Source organism: Tripterygium wilfordii, chromosome 8 (assembly GCF_013401445.1).
Source record: "Tripterygium wilfordii isolate XIE 37 chromosome 8, ASM1340144v1, whole genome shotgun sequence".
Lineage (NCBI taxonomy): Eukaryota > Viridiplantae > Streptophyta > Magnoliopsida > Celastrales > Celastraceae > Tripterygium > Tripterygium wilfordii.
The window spans coordinates 542,859-557,825 of NC_052239.1; the positions used below are offsets into that span (position 1 = coordinate 542,859).

Consider the following 14,967-nt stretch of genomic DNA (forward strand, 5'->3'; position numbering starts at 1 on the left):
TGGTTGACGGATCGAAGACAAATTGGAAATTACCTTATTGAGCATTTTTCTACCCTTTTTCGATCAGAAGGTCATTTGTCTGATGAGAATTTGGCTAATCTGGTTTATCCAATTGTTTCTCAAGTCCAAAATGATCGTTTTTGTGATATTCCTTCCGAGGAAGCTATTTTTGATATCGTTCGGTCTATGGATTCTAATAAGGCTCTGGGGCCTGATGGTATGACTCCTTTATTCTATAAGACTTATTGGAGTATTATTAAGGGTGATGTGGTGGATACTGTTCAGAATTTCTTTCGAAGCGGCTGTATGCTTCGTCAATTAAATCACACAAATATTGTGCTGATTCCAAAAGTTTCTGGAGCGTCTCAGATTGGTCAGTTGAGACCAATTAGTCTTTGCAATGTTATTTATCGGGTTATTTCTAAAATATTGGCAGATAGATTGAAGGCTATTCTGATCAATTTTGTCAGTCCGAATCAGGCTGGTTTTATGCCGGGAAGAGTTATTCAGGAAAATGTTGTGCTTGCTCATGAATTATTCCATACAATGAAGCAGAAGAGAGGAAATGGGGGTTTGATGGCAATGAAGTTGGATATGTCTAAGGCTTATGATCGGATGGAATGGAATTTTTTAACCACAATTATGTGTAAGATGGGTTTCTCAGAGAGGAATGTCAAGCTGGTGTTTCAGTGTATTTCAACGGCGTCTTTTTCATTTATGCTCAATGGGAGTCCTCTTGGTTGGTTTACAGCGAGTAGAGGTCTTCGTCAAGGTGATCCATTGTCTCCCTTTTTGTTTATCATGGGGTCTGAAGTCCTTTCAAGATTGTTATATAGAGAAGAGGTTGCTGGTAATATTCATGGCATTCGCATCAGCAGGTTATCTTCTCCTGTTTCCCATTTATTTTATGTTGATGATTCCATCATTTTTTCTAGAGCTAATATTGCTGAAGCTAGTGCTATTCACAGATGCTTAGATACTTATTGTGTATGGTCTGGTCAAAAAGTGCATTCAGGGAAGTCTGCGTTGTTTTTTAGTCGTAATGTGGTGCAGCATACTCAACAAAATATTCACAACATTTTGAGGTTTCGTATTTCTCCTCCCAGGGCTGTCTATTTGGGGCTGCCGATTTCAGACTTTTCTAATAGGAAGTGGTGGTTTGAAGGCATTAAGGAGAGAATGTTTTTGCGGTTGGCGGGTTGGAAAGCCAAAACTCTCTCGCAAGCCTCTCGTGGCATGTTGATTAAGTCAGTCTTGTCTTCTATTCCATCTTATAGTATGCAGTTGTTTAAATTCCCCCAGTATGTGTGCTCTTCTTTGGATGGTATTATGAGGGATTTCTGGTGGGGCTGGGAGCATGGTCGGCGGCATTTGTTCTTGAAGAGTTGGGCGTCTTTGTGCACTCCAAAATCGTGTGGAGGTTTGGGATTTAGAAGAGTTAGTCATATGAATGATGCATTACTAGCTAAATTTAGTTGGAGGCTGCTTAATGGGGGTGGTTCGGTGTGTCACCAAAATCTGTTCAGTAAATATATAACTCCAAGGGGAGGGGATTTTTTTGAAGCGGGTGTTCTAAATTCTGATTCGTGGATTTGGAGATGTCTGATGAGTGCGAGAGGTGTTCTTAATATGGGTTTATGTCGGTTGATCAAATCTGGTGTGACAACAAAAATTTGGCTAGATCCTTGGATTCCTGGGCAGGCTGATTTCAAACCAATTGTTCGGTCTGATGTTCTTCTTTTGCAGGATGAGGCTACAGTGGATTCTTTGTTATTGACTAATCCTCTTAGATGGAATATTCCCCTTCTGGGAAGTTGGTTTGAACCTGGTACAGTTAGAAATATATTGAAAATCCATTTACCAGCTTCCCCAAGTGATGATAGATGGGTGTGGACTCTTAGTCATTCTGGGAGTTATTCAGTAAAGATAGCTTATCACTCTCTCAATTCGGCTGCTATGATTGCGCCATCTTTGTCTCCTTTGTCTTCAGCTAATTGGAATAAGATTTGGCAGCTGAAGGTTCATGCCCGATTTCAACTCTTGTTATGGAAGTCTTTGTGGAATATGTTGCCTACGCGAGGTAGATTATCTACTGTTCTTCAGCTTTCTCCTAATCAAGTTTTGTGTCCTATTTGCTGTCTGGAGGTAGAATCTCTTCTTCATTTGTTGACTTCATGTTCAGTTCCTGTGCTTGTTTGGAGTACCTCAAAATGGAGCTTAAATTCTAGGCTTTTTGGTAGGGATGGGATTGTTGGTTGGGCTTCTATGGTCTTGAATCCTCGGTTAATTGGTATATCCAAAGATGATTTTCACGAGTTCCAATTGTTGGCTCTTGTTACCTTGGATCTTACTTGGCGTTATCGCAATGCGGTTGTGCATGGTGCTCCAATCAGGTCTGATTTTGATTTGCTTTGTCAGATTCGTCTTGTTCATTTTCAGCATTGTAATGCTTGGAGAGTGCCCACATTTGAGACTATTGTTCCTACGATACATTGGTTGCCTCCTCCAGTGCATTGGGTTAAAGTGAATTTTGATACAGCAATGGGGGTTGATGGCTCTTCTTCGGTTGCTTTAGCTTGGTCCTCTTCAGGAGAAGTGATTTTTGCATCTGTTCTTAGTGGCGCTTGTGTGGTTCCTTTGGTGGGGGAGGCAATGGCTCTCAGTTTGGGTGTTCAGAGATGTTTAGATCTTTGTATTGAGAAAGTTGAGTTTGAGGGTGATGCTTTATTAGTTGTTAATGCAGTCTCCAAACCTGAGTTGGTTTCGTTTTGGGAGATTGAGAATTTGATTGATGATATTAGAGGCAAGTTGATGGGGGTTCAGAGTTGGTCTATTGCAAAAGTTAGCAGGCGTCAAAATGCTTGGGCGGATAGTCTCGCCAAATGGGCCGCAGTCGGGGGTTTTTCCGGTAGCATTCCCAATTGTTTTTTACCAGATTTACAGGCTTGGTTAGATAGTGGTTACGATCCCCCTGTTCATCGCTTTGGTTTGTTTTCTTCTGGCTTTTAAGCCTTTGCGTGATAAAAAAAAAAAAAAAATAAATAAATAATAACCTTCTCATTCGGAACGTATAACGGCGAAATATAATCATCTGCATCTTCATTGTGTCAAACAGTAACAGTGTTTATACTTGATAATGCATTTTCTCCTGTAGATAGGACAAAAACATTACCGTCTCTCCAAATGAAAACCTGTTATATATTGCATCATCATCGTCTCTTTAAAAACCAAGATGCAACCTAGGAAAAACTCAACCCCAGCCCAAGGTCAAAATATGCCACTGCTCAGTCCCCTCACCCACAATGCAAGTAAAGAGCATTTTATCACTCAAACCAAATGAAAATCAGACCTCAAAAAGCAAATGATGTCCTACAGAGATGAGTGGAAAAGAACACCGGACTGATAATCTTTTTCATCGTATTTCAGTTTCCTAGCGGCCAAGAATCAGCAAACATTGGAATGGAAAATTGACTTTTTTACATTTAATACATAATGAACAACTACTTGATTTGGGTTCAACTGGTACGCGGAAAGACGTGCTTCTTCATATATTACGCCGTGAATTCTGTCGTGATGGTTCATGTCGCTGTCACTGCTGTAGCACATCTTCGTCCTTATTGTCAATTTCTGAGCCACTTGAAGGTTTGGCACCAGAAGTGATGAGATTTTTAAACCAACTTGCTTGAATTCCAGGAGTTCCTCTGTTTGAGTTGCCAGGGGAATCAGGGCCAACCCCAGAGTTTGAAGTAACACCCACTAGGAAGCGATAGGCAACTTTGCTAGCAGATACAATCTCTGCCTTGGCTTGTCTTATCTGCAAAATTCCACCAGGATGAATTAAACAACTTCAATTGCCCTTAACAACATCCAAAACTCTCAATATATCAAGGGGGCATTTGGTTCACAGTGGAATGAGGCGAGTGTGATATTGAGTGTGAGGTGAATGAAGATAATCACAAGCTATGTTAACTTTCAATGAAGATCAAAAGAGAACTGCACGTAATCACAAGCTCAATTCAATATTTCAATGAAGATCAAGAGAGAACTGCACCAAGTAAGAATACAAACAAACTCAAGCACCTATTACTGATTTCAACTTGGGGAGCTTGTGTTTTGAGTTTAACGCCATGTTAAGTAGAAATGTAGAATATACTGGATTAAAATAGCCAAAAGCACGTCTAATTTTAACTTTCAAGAAAGAAGAGAGTTGAGCAATTATTCAATCTTAGTAAATGCCAAAAAAAAACCAAGTCAACATAAATATGGAAAATTGGAAAGTCAAGTAATAGTTTGATCCCCAATAAGAAATATAAGGGAACGAGCATCGATCTAGCACAACAAATGTCTGCAACTTGCACTTAAAAATTCGTGTAGGTGTGAGCTTGAGTATCCATGGATGCCAGAAAATGTACAATGCCTCTTATTTCAAGGCCAAAAGAGTGCACATACAGGACACTTTGCATCTGATGTCAGTAAAAAAAGGGTAAAGGATATGTTTTCGGCAGACAAACAGATATGAAGTGAAAAGGAACATCTCACCCGTATAGCTGTATTTCCTGCTATCTCAGCAGCAGCATCACCCGCATTGGCAAAACGATTAACCCAGCCTGTAAGAGAAATCAAAAGATCATGTACCACAAGAGACGTGCGATGATAATAACAATTTTCTTATGAATATCAAAGATCAATTAAACTGGATGCACTCAGCAAGCAGGTGTTCATTTTAGCTCAATGGCAAGCAAATAGAATAACAACCAGGCCATATTCATAACAAAATTTGTTTTACATTAGCTCTACTATGAAATGACATCAGTAAAGATAGCTCAGCAGCACCAGTCACCCAACCAAGGCTCTAATTTAGCTGGTCCTGAATCTAAAAGAACACTGCTAAAGCCTAATACAGATTACAGGCCTTGATACAAATCGTCCATACACCATCAGGTATCTTGATTGGAAAAAGAACAACATATTACATCAGTAGCACAATAAATCATAACTGTCAAAAAAACATTTTGCAATGCGATATTTTCATGCTCTTCCCTTTTTTCAGCGAAGCAGTAACATCATTTCAAATCCACCATCGTTCCCAAAAATAACAATGCTGTCTATATTTGAAGAATATAACCTTGTTTTACGGGGAAAGGTATCATATTGTTTGGCAAGCTGGACAAGAAGAAATCAATTTTTCTTTGTATACGTGCGTTTCTAATACATAGCACTTCTGTACCTTTCAAGTTTCAACAGCAAAAGCAACTATGAATATGACATAAAATGGATGCATAACAGAATTTTTTTGTTTCTACTCATTTTAGTCAAATTGGGAAAATAAAGCCAAAAAGGTTTGGGCGCACACACACATACTCTCTCTCTCTCCCCCAGAAGTTGAAGGAGCATTATACATGAACAAGGTCACAGTAGATAAACTCAGAACTAAAACTAAATACCACAAAGATAAGCACACAAGACGTGTAACCCTAGCACAGAGAGAGGGAGAGAGAGAGGGAGAGAGATTTACCTGGAAGCTTTGGCACGCCAAGCTTTTCACAGAACTCATCACAGAAGTGATTACAGTTTTTAGATAACAAGTCGTATGAACATCCAGGCCACTCTCTACTAAGCTCTCTCAAAATCTGATTTACCTTAAAGATTGAGAAACTTGTTTTTCCAAGTACAATTTTCTCACGATATGTATACATTGGGTTCTTTTCAGAAGGGCAACTAAAAACTCCAGTTCCTTGTTCGCAGAACCCAAAAGACCATTCATCATCTCCATATACCTGTTACATAGTCGACATATATGCATTAACTCCATGACAACTTCCGGCGCAGTACAGCTTATTACTGAATAGAATCATATACTGTCAAATAAAAGAGAGAAAAATGGAACTGATTGTGGATGATAAATTACAAGGCGTAGAAGGGGGCTATAAGAATTGATGAAAGTAGATTCTGGAATCTGGATATAAATGAATGGCAGGAACAAATATACCTAGTGGATTCCTGTTGATTTCCTCACAAACTTGTGTAGCTGACCCCAAACTTTTGGGATAGAGGCTCGGATGATGATAATGGTGATAGAAGGGGCAAACATGTCAAGAATGATGACTCCTATTAATTACAAGGACAAAATTTACTTCCAGGTCATCCTTACCCGAACGAGCAAAACAAGCTTTTCGAGACCACCAGTTTTTTGTTTATCTTCATATTAGGCCGATTATTGGCCATAAGAATTATTCATTAAGCGATTAACAGATAAAACCTACATCATTTGACGCTAGAGAACAAACAAGTTAAAAGGCATGGGCATCCAACAAGCACTCCATACTAATCATCTCACGAAACTTGTGAACATAGGCACACAACACAAACCATACCACCAGATCCACATATACAGTCCCAAGCTTCAGTGCTTAGTACTACTATAAGAACCAACAAAAATACAAAAAAGATACATCCACATATATCAACGCAAAATCCCTATCCTAGAATTTCATTACGTACTAAACAGCATAATTCGAGATTTCCAGAAGAAACAGGAAAAGGTAAACAAAATCTACGACAGGATTACCACCCCGACAAGTCAAAAACCCTAGATCTCAGAGCGGATAACATTAAGCAACCTATGTAGTGAACAAAAAATGAGAAAGATAAAGAGAAAGGACCTGAACAGCGCTATGGAAGATGCCACCGAGTCCAATACCGTCCTTGAAGATCTTGTTGATCTGCATAATTGTGTTGTTCGTCTTATCCGATCCACTGTTCGTCACATCGTAGATATGTAATATAACCTCCGTCATCTTCTCCAAATCCCTAACCCTAACTTCCTATCACACTCCAAAATTAGCACATAAAGTACAAAACCTTCCTCCCCCTCCCTCTCTCTCTCGTTCCCTGTTATGTTCTCCCCTCACAAATTATTTGAATTCACAAAAGTTCGAGCACCGATGCGATCTCAAATGAATTTTCTTCACACCCTCTGATCTCAGATTCTGCCCTTTGTCGCCTCGAAGTGCAAATCTCTGGCAAGAATGAACGATGTTCCTCCTAAATGCAGCGTCTCTCTTTTGAACTGCAAGTGAAAACTGTTAAAATTGCAGTAATGGGAGTCGAATTTTCGTATGGAATGTCAGAAATGCCCCTTAGATGTGTTGAGTTTAACCAAATTAGCGGTTAAGCAAATTATGATTAGCTTGAGCTGGATAAGTTGGGCCCACTCGATAATAATCACTCGCTCACGCAATTATTCACCGTAAGACACCGACAGCGTGACCTGGCATCGCACTGCGTCGTGTCAAACGGCCCGTTCCGTCACTTGAAGCCCAATGGGCCTATTATTGGGCTTACTCCAATATACCCAACACCTGCAAGCAAGTCTCATTTGGGCCCTGATCGGCCTTGCTTACATTACAACAGCCCATTTCATCCCCAGGTGAGAGGACCACAACTGCAAATTCTATTTATTCTAATATGCTTAAAAAGGCGAAAAATAAGTAAAAACTATAACAAATTAGACATTTAAGAACAACAACTATGGTACAATGGTTCCCTTTAATGGTTTGGGAATTGTTTAACTCTCTTCATTGAAGTATATATACATATGGTAACAAACCAAAGTTAAGAGCATAGAAAAGGGCTTTGCAATTGAAAGTTGAAAGTGTCTATATATATATATGGAGGATTTCTTATATAAGGGTCTAATGTAAAAGTGTAAAATAAGGGTTACATTTTAATGGTGTGGATGAATGAAATGACAAGTAGGATCCATTACTTTGGGTCTCACATGTTTCAAATTAATGGCATAATCATAAATCCTTATTTTACACCCTTACATTAGACCCTTATGTGAGAATTCATATATACACACACTGTATCCTTATTAGTGTAAATGAGAACAAGTAATATACACGATGTTTTCATTTTGATTTAGTTAGTTGTACATCTAAGGATCATATCATACCGTTAACACTTAAAATATCCAAATGGACACGGCCTAACACCACCATCCCTATCGAAACATACTCCAACTTCATGGAATTGTTTCAGCCACCCATCTATCGGGTTGTTGCAACGAATTTCAACTTGCTCTCCCACATGAGTTTCAATAACTACTTTAATAATTGATGCTCGATACCCATACGAATAATCAGGAAATATATTTGTTGTTTTGTACAATAAATACATGGTAAAGGATTCAAATTAATATATGATTTTTCAAATAATTTAATATATATATAGTGAATGTATATATCAATCGTATATGGATAAAATGAAGCTTTTTTAAAAGTAAAAATATATAATTACCTCCTTTAAGAAGATCAAGCAAATCAAGTTAAGTTATCAAACTTAAACTTGTCTTAAAATGTACCAAAGGTTGGTCGGGATGATCAAAACACATTCCCTGCATACGCCATTCGTATCTCTAAAATTGTTAATTTTATGAATGATTTTGGCGACGCTTAATATTTGGCCAATATTCATCCATGTGGTCTAGTATTTCAGATAATAAAGCCCTCTTCACACACCAACATCAATAAAAACAACATAAAGTTAATTATTAGTAAAAATTATGAAAGAAAATAGGGTTGAATGTCCTAAATTATATCAAATATATACTCACTGTAATAAATTGTGGCTCAATTGGAGTTGCGTCTGTGCATCCAGTCTGGTTGTATTCTCTAACCAGTGTATCGAAAAAAATACATTGGCCAAACTAACGCTTTTGCAATGGATGCAAAAAAAATGGGACGATGATGATAAAACCAATGATATTTCCATTTGACAACTTTTTTGTCATTTTAATACAACCCAAATATCTGTATTCTTAAATGCCTGCCTTAATATTTCTTTTATGGCCCCACAATGTAGATAACTTTAAGAGTATTTTTTTTTATAACAATAATGCAATACATTCCTCGAAAAGAACAATCATGAGTTGGACTGATCTTTCTAGGAAAGGGAAAGATTATATATAATAATATATACAATCTAAACATGATAAAGGAACGATTAATAAAGGCTCAATATGATCAAATTTTCTTTAAAACATTTTTTTTTTCTTTTGTGTGGCACATTCGAGAATAACGAAAGGCTTAGGTAACAACAACTAAAGACGCAAGAATTAGTTCACAAAAGTGATCGCGGGATCAATTCCAAGAGAAATTGGTTGGGAATGCTTTCGTAGAAACTGACCCAAAGGGGATCATTTGGCCGCCCACACATTTTAATGTGTAAAGTGTTAACATTTTATTTTTCTTGGAATAAATGACCCTAAATTATAAATAAAAAATAAAAAATCTCTCCCAAATTATTTTTTTTTAAAAAGGATCCGATATATGGGCCCATTGTTTTGGACGGCCCAATTATGATGGTTTGATTGGGCCGTCTGTTTTAGTATATACGGGCCTTCAGCCTCTCATAACGAATAACGCGTGTTCGAACACGAACAGGTTGCCATCGTCGACTTTCGTCTGCGAGCTGCCGATCTCTGATAGAAACTGCAAGGGCGCTGATTTGGAAACGGGAATCGCTCCAGTTCCTCCGAACGGGTTTTCTACTCAAAATTATTGCAGATTTCGGTATGATATTTAATTTCTTCTGCCCCTCTTTGGTTATTTGATTCCTATACTATTAGTGGGGACGATATAATTCTGCATTCACGTGAAACCTCATTGGATTATATGTGTTTCACCGAAAAGATCATAAAAACCTCGAAATATAATGAAATCCTATCGTTTGATGTTTTGTTTTCTGTTATACAGATACGGTTTAGTTCGTGAACTGTTTGGGTTTTTTTTTTGTTTTGTTTAAATTTATTGCAATTGGCTTGCTGTAATTTAATGGAGAAGCTCTTAATGTTGCATTAAATTCAAATTTTTGTCTGATGCAGGCTGCAGTCTTTGAGGATTTATCGGCTCCCTTAGCAATGGTAAATTCAATACTCAAGGCTTGTGCGTGCTTGACAAATTTTCTTTGAATACCTCCTAGTGTTTGCCGATTTACTTTAGAACACTTAATCCGGTGTTTTATGTGGCTTATTTTATGATTGGTTAACACATTCTATTGATTTGTCATATCTAGTTCAGTTTGATTCTAGTCTATTGAAAGAACCTCGGCTGATTTTGGTCATCTGGTTTTGCATATGCGCATCATATTACCCTATTATGAACTGGTTTTACATCGAAATTATGTACTCCAATAAGCAAAACGCCTATGCTTATATAATATTTTTCAGTTCCGAAGATGTTTAAGGATTTAGGAGGCATTCACGGATCAATACTCAGATTTCACCATGATGTAGATGCAGTAATGTGTTGATGCTTTCATTGTGTTTCTTTATGCATCTTTTTGGATGTAAGGTTCGTAAACATACCTCTGGTAGAACTTCAACTTTGTGACCGTGCATGTCATTTTCAAGTCTTGATACTCAGATCAAGGTGTTTTTGAACTTTGTATACCCTGCAAGTTGTGGGGAGTTTGTAACCAAGGCACTTTTTTTCCTGATGCTTCATTTCTCATGACTTGTTCAAGTCTTGATACTCAAATTTTAAATGCTATGGAATTTGTTTCATGGCGTGATGCCAAGTTATTAGGAGTTTGAAATTGAGTTCGTGTTACATTCTTCATTTCTTATATTTGTTTCATGGCATGCCATAAGTTTAAATTTGTATGATGATCAAATGCAGGGTTCTAGCGGTTGGATTGATGAGAAGTCTGAGAGTAGACTGTATGTTGGGAACCTTGACCTAAGAATAACAGAGTAAGCAAAATCTAGGCACATGGAGTTCTTTGTTTTGGAATACCCTTAGACGCCTTATATCCTCGTTTTGCGTTTAATTTTTGTATTCCGTTTTCAGGGCTTCCCTGATTAAGATGTTTTCACCATATGGAAAAATTTTATCTGAGGACTTCTTATGGCATACTCGTGGCCCAAAACGTGGAGAGCCTCGGGGCTTTGCATTTATTCAGTATAGCACTAAAGAGGTTAGTGGTGCAATATTCCAAATCTGTTTGGTCTCTTTGTTTATTGGCATGTCCTGATTTCCACATTTAAAGTGAGCAAGCAGGAAGCTAAATTGGCCAAGGAGAAGATGCATGGAAGATTAGCATGTGGTCGTCCTTTGGTTGTTCGTCTTGCTAGTGAGAAATGTTTGGAGGAAGCAGCGAAAGACTCTTCTGAAGCAACACGCAAGGTCAACAAAGCAGGCGTTGCTAGTGGAACCTCAGCAGTGACAAGTCGGAGCACTAAAATAGCAGCCATAAAGAACAAGCTGAAAGCCCTGGAGGAAGACACCAGCAGTGTGAAGAAGCAGAAACAAGGTGAAAGCATCTCTTGTAACAATAGTCTTGACCAGTCTTCTGGCACAAGAAGATAAACTGAATTAGACACTATAGGTTTTGGAAAGCATTTCAACTGTCAAGCATAACACATGCGACTGGGTATTTCTGATTTGTGAATCAATGCATGAAGGTTTAAGTCTTTAGTCATTGTCGTTTATGTGGATTGATGTTAAAGAACTTGTGCTTGGTGTTGATTAGCTTTTCTTTTTTTTAATTCAATTGAGATGTTAACATCATTCTTGAAGATAAACTTGGAACTGTGAAATGGGGGTAAAAACCAAAAAATTGGCGTAGGAAGGTGTTGTGCCTACATTTTACCAGTTTCTCATGTGATTTGTAAAAGGAGAAATGTAACTTTTGATTACTGAAAAGTTGTTAAATGTTTACACATATTGTTTACACGTTCCAACTGGGAACTTGAAAACTCAAATTTAAGAAATTGTTATGAGAACTCAAATTTAAGAAATTGTTTCAAATATACACACCAACGAACATATTTCTCATTATTCGGACATATTATACTGATTTTTTATGCATCATCAATAATTTGACCATCTAAATAGCCGAAAATCTGCGTGGACTGTGTATATTGAACAATGTTGGAACTTTGAGGTATGAAATTCGAACGTTTGATCTAATAAACTCTTACTCTCCTCTTTCAGTAATAAAAAGTTGTATTAACTTGATTTGTAAATACACCGTGCTGTCTTGGCAATACAATTTCCATTTACCAACAAGCGTTTATAAATACGCGATATTCTTTCTACCAGTGAGAGTGGAACTTTTCGTCGTTGTCCGACTCTCACACTCTCGCGGAGTCAATGGCGTCAACGCTTTCATTCTTTCAAACGCCTCGCTCACTGGTGCCCTCTCCTGAGCTCCGCCGATCCCGTCCGCATTCCTGCCAAAACCTTCTCATAATTAATTCATCAGCTCAAGACGCTTCGTCAACATCGTCGTCGTCATCTTTTGGTCGAAATGAAGTCCTCTATCCTCACTTGTACACCAAAGTACCCAATTCGGTCCGATCTGTGGCGGTCAGATCGCATTTGAATTTTCCTATCATCTCTCCTCAAGATCACTGGGGCACCTGGACTGCTCTCTTTGCCACTGGCGCTTTCGGTATCTGGTAATCAACTCCCTCTTTCCTCTTGATTTCGAACCATAGCGAGATGAAATTGGAGGTATTCAAGCCTCTCTCATTGTTGTCTTGAATAATGACTTCATTCTACGTTTGGTCACTGAGAAAACTGGGACAGTGAAACAAAAGAATCTGGAATATCACACCACCTCAAATAATACTATGATGGTTGGAAAGCAAACAAGGGTTGATTCATCTTTATAAGCAACTTAAGCATGAACCTCTCCTCTTTCATTTTGTGCTGTTAATTTTGATTTGCTGTTTGATTAGTTATTATACAAAAAATAGCTGTGAAAATCTCAGTACTTACCAAATCTTGTGAAGAAAAAGAAGTAATGGTGATCATTTTTTACTTTCCTAGTGCAGGTCGGAGAAGACCCAGATTGGAAGTGCGTTGAGTGGTGCACTAGTGAGCACATTGGTTGGACTTGCAGCTAGTAATTTGGGTATTATATCATCTGAAGCTCCAGCATACAAGATTGTATTGGAGTATCTGCTCCCAATGGCAGTTCCATTGTTGTTATATAGAGCTGACTTGCGTCGCGTTATTAAGTCCACCGGGACTCTCCTCCTGGCTTTTTTGATAGGATCAGGTAAATCTAGTTATGAGTTGTCAATCGACCTTATTCCTGGACAGTAGAAGATTAATTGGACTCCTGCATCTTCTGCAAGCGGATATTTAATAATTTGCTTGGATTATGGTTGTCTTAACAGTTGCAACTACAGTTGGAACAGTAATAGCATATCTCATCGTGCCAATGAGATCACTTCAACAAGATAGTTGGAAGATAGCAGCTGCCCTCATGGGCAGACATATTGGTGGAGGTAGTTATCTTTGCATGAATAGCTCTATAGATGTTCTGGACATTTGTTCTTTTCAATTAAGTTTCTTTTGCTTTGTTGTTTTGAGTTTTAAACCCCCTCTAATGATTTCTTGGCATACTGTTATGTGGATTGTCAAATTTTTGGTGGGGATGTTCTGCAGCTGTCAACTATGTGGCCATTGCTGACGCACTTAGCGTTACTCCATCAGTCCTTGCTGCTGGACTGGCAGCAGATAATGTAATTTGTGCAGTCTATTTTTCCACATTGTTTGCTTTGGCTTCTAAAATACCTCCAGAGGATTCAATATCAAATGGTGCGCTCCTATTTACCTCGTTAATATTAGATTGATTTTTCTCTTCTACATGGTTAATGACTTGATTGACTCCCCTTTGTTCTTTTACATTTCCTTTCCTTTGATTTAGTATTTGGTCATGCTTCTGGGTTATTGAGAGAAGATGATTGATTTCTTTCCTATGTGAGAGTTTTTCTCCTGTTTCATTTTTATACGCCAAGCCCAATGTCTTTGTAAGGATGATTAAACTCATGATACAGGAGAGTAGAATGCCTAAGTATGCCTTTTTCTTTTTTTTTTTGTTACATCTAACCTATAACTTTGGCAGATGTAGCAATGGATAACGGGTCAGAGCCTGGAAACAAGCTTCCTGTGTTGCAGACCGCTACAGCCCTGGCTGTAGCCTTTGCTATCTGCAAGGCTGGCTCTTATCTCACAAAATCTTTAGGAGTTCAAGGAGGCAGTTTGCCAGCAATAACAGCAATTGTTGTTCTCTTGGCAACTGCATTTCCAACTCAGTTTGCTTACCTTGCACCTTCTGGGGAAGCTATGGCTTTGATCCTAATGCAGGTGAGTTTATCCTTACCGGGAACGCCCTAGTATTCATTCTACGCCTAGTTCTTTTCTGTTGGGTTTTCTTCGCGGCAGTTTACTTTCAACATTCTAACTATTGTTATCGTGATGCCAACTCCTAGTTTAAGATCTCGAGAATGATTTTTTGTTATGTTCCTGCATTTTCACAATTGTTTTCAAGAGGAAGTCTGTTTTTTCACAAATTGCATTTCTGGAAACAACATTCATTCTGTTGATTCAGTGATCTTTTTTATGAGAAACAGGTGTTTTTCACGGTGGTGGGTGCTAGCGGGAACATATGGAATGTGATCAACACAGCGCCTAGCATCTTCTTGTTTGCTCTTGTCCAGATTACTGTCCACCTTGTTATAATCCTGGGACTGGGAAAGCTATTCCGTTTTGAGCAAAAGTTGTTGCTCATAGCATCAAATGCAAATGTTGGAGGCCCTACCACTGCATGTGGGATGGCTACGGCTAAGGGATGGACATCGTTGGTCGTTCCCGGTATTCTTGCTGGCATTTTTGGAATCGCCATTGCAACCTTCCTTGGAATTGGATTTGGACTCGCGGTCTTGAAGCACATGTAAATATTTAAATCTTCCAATAATTGATGCCAGGATTCACATTTAAATTTTGCACAGTTTGCCTGTAAATAACGAGGTCTTCACACCCATCTACATTTTCTTCCGAGACAAACAATGCTTATCATTGAACCACGAGATTTCTTCAACCATAATTATCCACGTAAGGGGTTCTGTTTCCAAACTTCGACAGGGCAGCGGATTCCTCTGGAGAGTTA

The 14,967-nt window shown here is 38.4% G+C and overlaps 3 protein-coding genes across 4 annotated transcripts; 2 read left to right on the forward strand and 1 right to left on the reverse strand.

Annotated features, from left to right (window-relative positions):
* Positions 1-3,318: 3,318 nt before the first annotated feature.
* LOC120004483 (deubiquitinase DESI2-like) lies at positions 3,319-7,075 on the reverse strand. Its single transcript, XM_038853840.1, has 4 exons — positions 6,663-7,075; positions 5,516-5,777; positions 4,540-4,607; positions 3,319-3,814 (listed from the first exon to the last, which is right to left on the reverse strand). Exons 1-4 carry the CDS (start codon positions 6,795-6,797, stop codon positions 3,590-3,592), a joined length of 690 nt encoding a protein of 229 aa, XP_038709768.1. The 5' UTR covers positions 6,798-7,075; the 3' UTR covers positions 3,319-3,589.
* A 2,340-nt stretch (positions 7,076-9,415) lies between these two features.
* LOC120003699 (probable RNA-binding protein 18) lies at positions 9,416-11,573 on the forward strand. 2 transcript variants are annotated; one of them, XM_038852734.1, is made up of 5 exons: positions 9,416-9,575; positions 9,887-9,925; positions 10,683-10,756; positions 10,854-10,980; positions 11,064-11,573. In XM_038852734.1, exons 2-5 carry the CDS (start codon positions 9,923-9,925, stop codon positions 11,370-11,372), a joined length of 513 nt encoding a protein of 170 aa, XP_038708662.1. In that variant the 5' UTR covers positions 9,416-9,575; positions 9,887-9,922; the 3' UTR covers positions 11,373-11,573. The 2 variants fall into 2 exon arrangements, with proteins under 2 accessions (XP_038708662.1, XP_038708661.1); XM_038852733.1 differs by lacking the exons at positions 9,416-9,575; positions 9,887-9,925 and having other exon boundaries at positions 10,677-10,756.
* A 527-nt stretch (positions 11,574-12,100) lies between these two features.
* LOC120004085 (uncharacterized membrane protein YjcL) lies at positions 12,101-14,898 on the forward strand. Its single transcript, XM_038853325.1, has 6 exons — positions 12,101-12,466; positions 12,845-13,071; positions 13,193-13,303; positions 13,464-13,616; positions 13,924-14,165; positions 14,432-14,898. Exons 1-6 carry the CDS (start codon positions 12,159-12,161, stop codon positions 14,753-14,755), a joined length of 1,365 nt encoding a protein of 454 aa, XP_038709253.1. The 5' UTR covers positions 12,101-12,158; the 3' UTR covers positions 14,756-14,898.
* Positions 14,899-14,967: the final 69 nt, after the last annotated feature.

Coding starts and splice junctions, on each gene's coding strand:
- LOC120004085 (XM_038853325.1), top strand. CDS start 12,159: ATGGCGTCAACGCTTTCATTCTTTCAAACGCCTCGCTCACTGGTGCCC. Junction 12,467..12,844: donor ACTGGCGCTTTCGGTATCTG/GTAATCAACTCC, acceptor TTCCTAGTGCAG/GTCGGAGAAGACCCAGATTG. Junction 13,072..13,192: donor GGCTTTTTTGATAGGATCAG/GTAAATCTAGTT, acceptor TTGTCTTAACAG/TTGCAACTACAGTTGGAACA.
- LOC120003699 (XM_038852733.1), top strand. CDS start 10,677: ATGCAGGGTTCTAGCGGTTGGATTGATGAGAAGTCTGAGAGTAGACTG. Junction 10,757..10,853: donor CTTGACCTAAGAATAACAGA/GTAAGCAAAATC, acceptor TTCCGTTTTCAG/GGCTTCCCTGATTAAGATGT. Junction 10,981..11,063: donor TTCAGTATAGCACTAAAGAG/GTTAGTGGTGCA, acceptor GTGAGCAAGCAG/GAAGCTAAATTGGCCAAGGA.
- LOC120004483 (XM_038853840.1), bottom strand. CDS start 6,797: ATGACGGAGGTTATATTACATATCTACGATGTGACGAACAGTGGATCG. Junction 5,778..6,662: donor TCTTCCATAGCGCTGTTCAG/GTCCTTTCTCTT, acceptor ACTATGTAACAG/GTATATGGAGATGATGAATG. Junction 3,815..4,539: donor CAGGAAATACAGCTATACGG/GTGAGATGTTCC, acceptor GGAATTTTGCAG/ATAAGACAAGCCAAGGCAGA.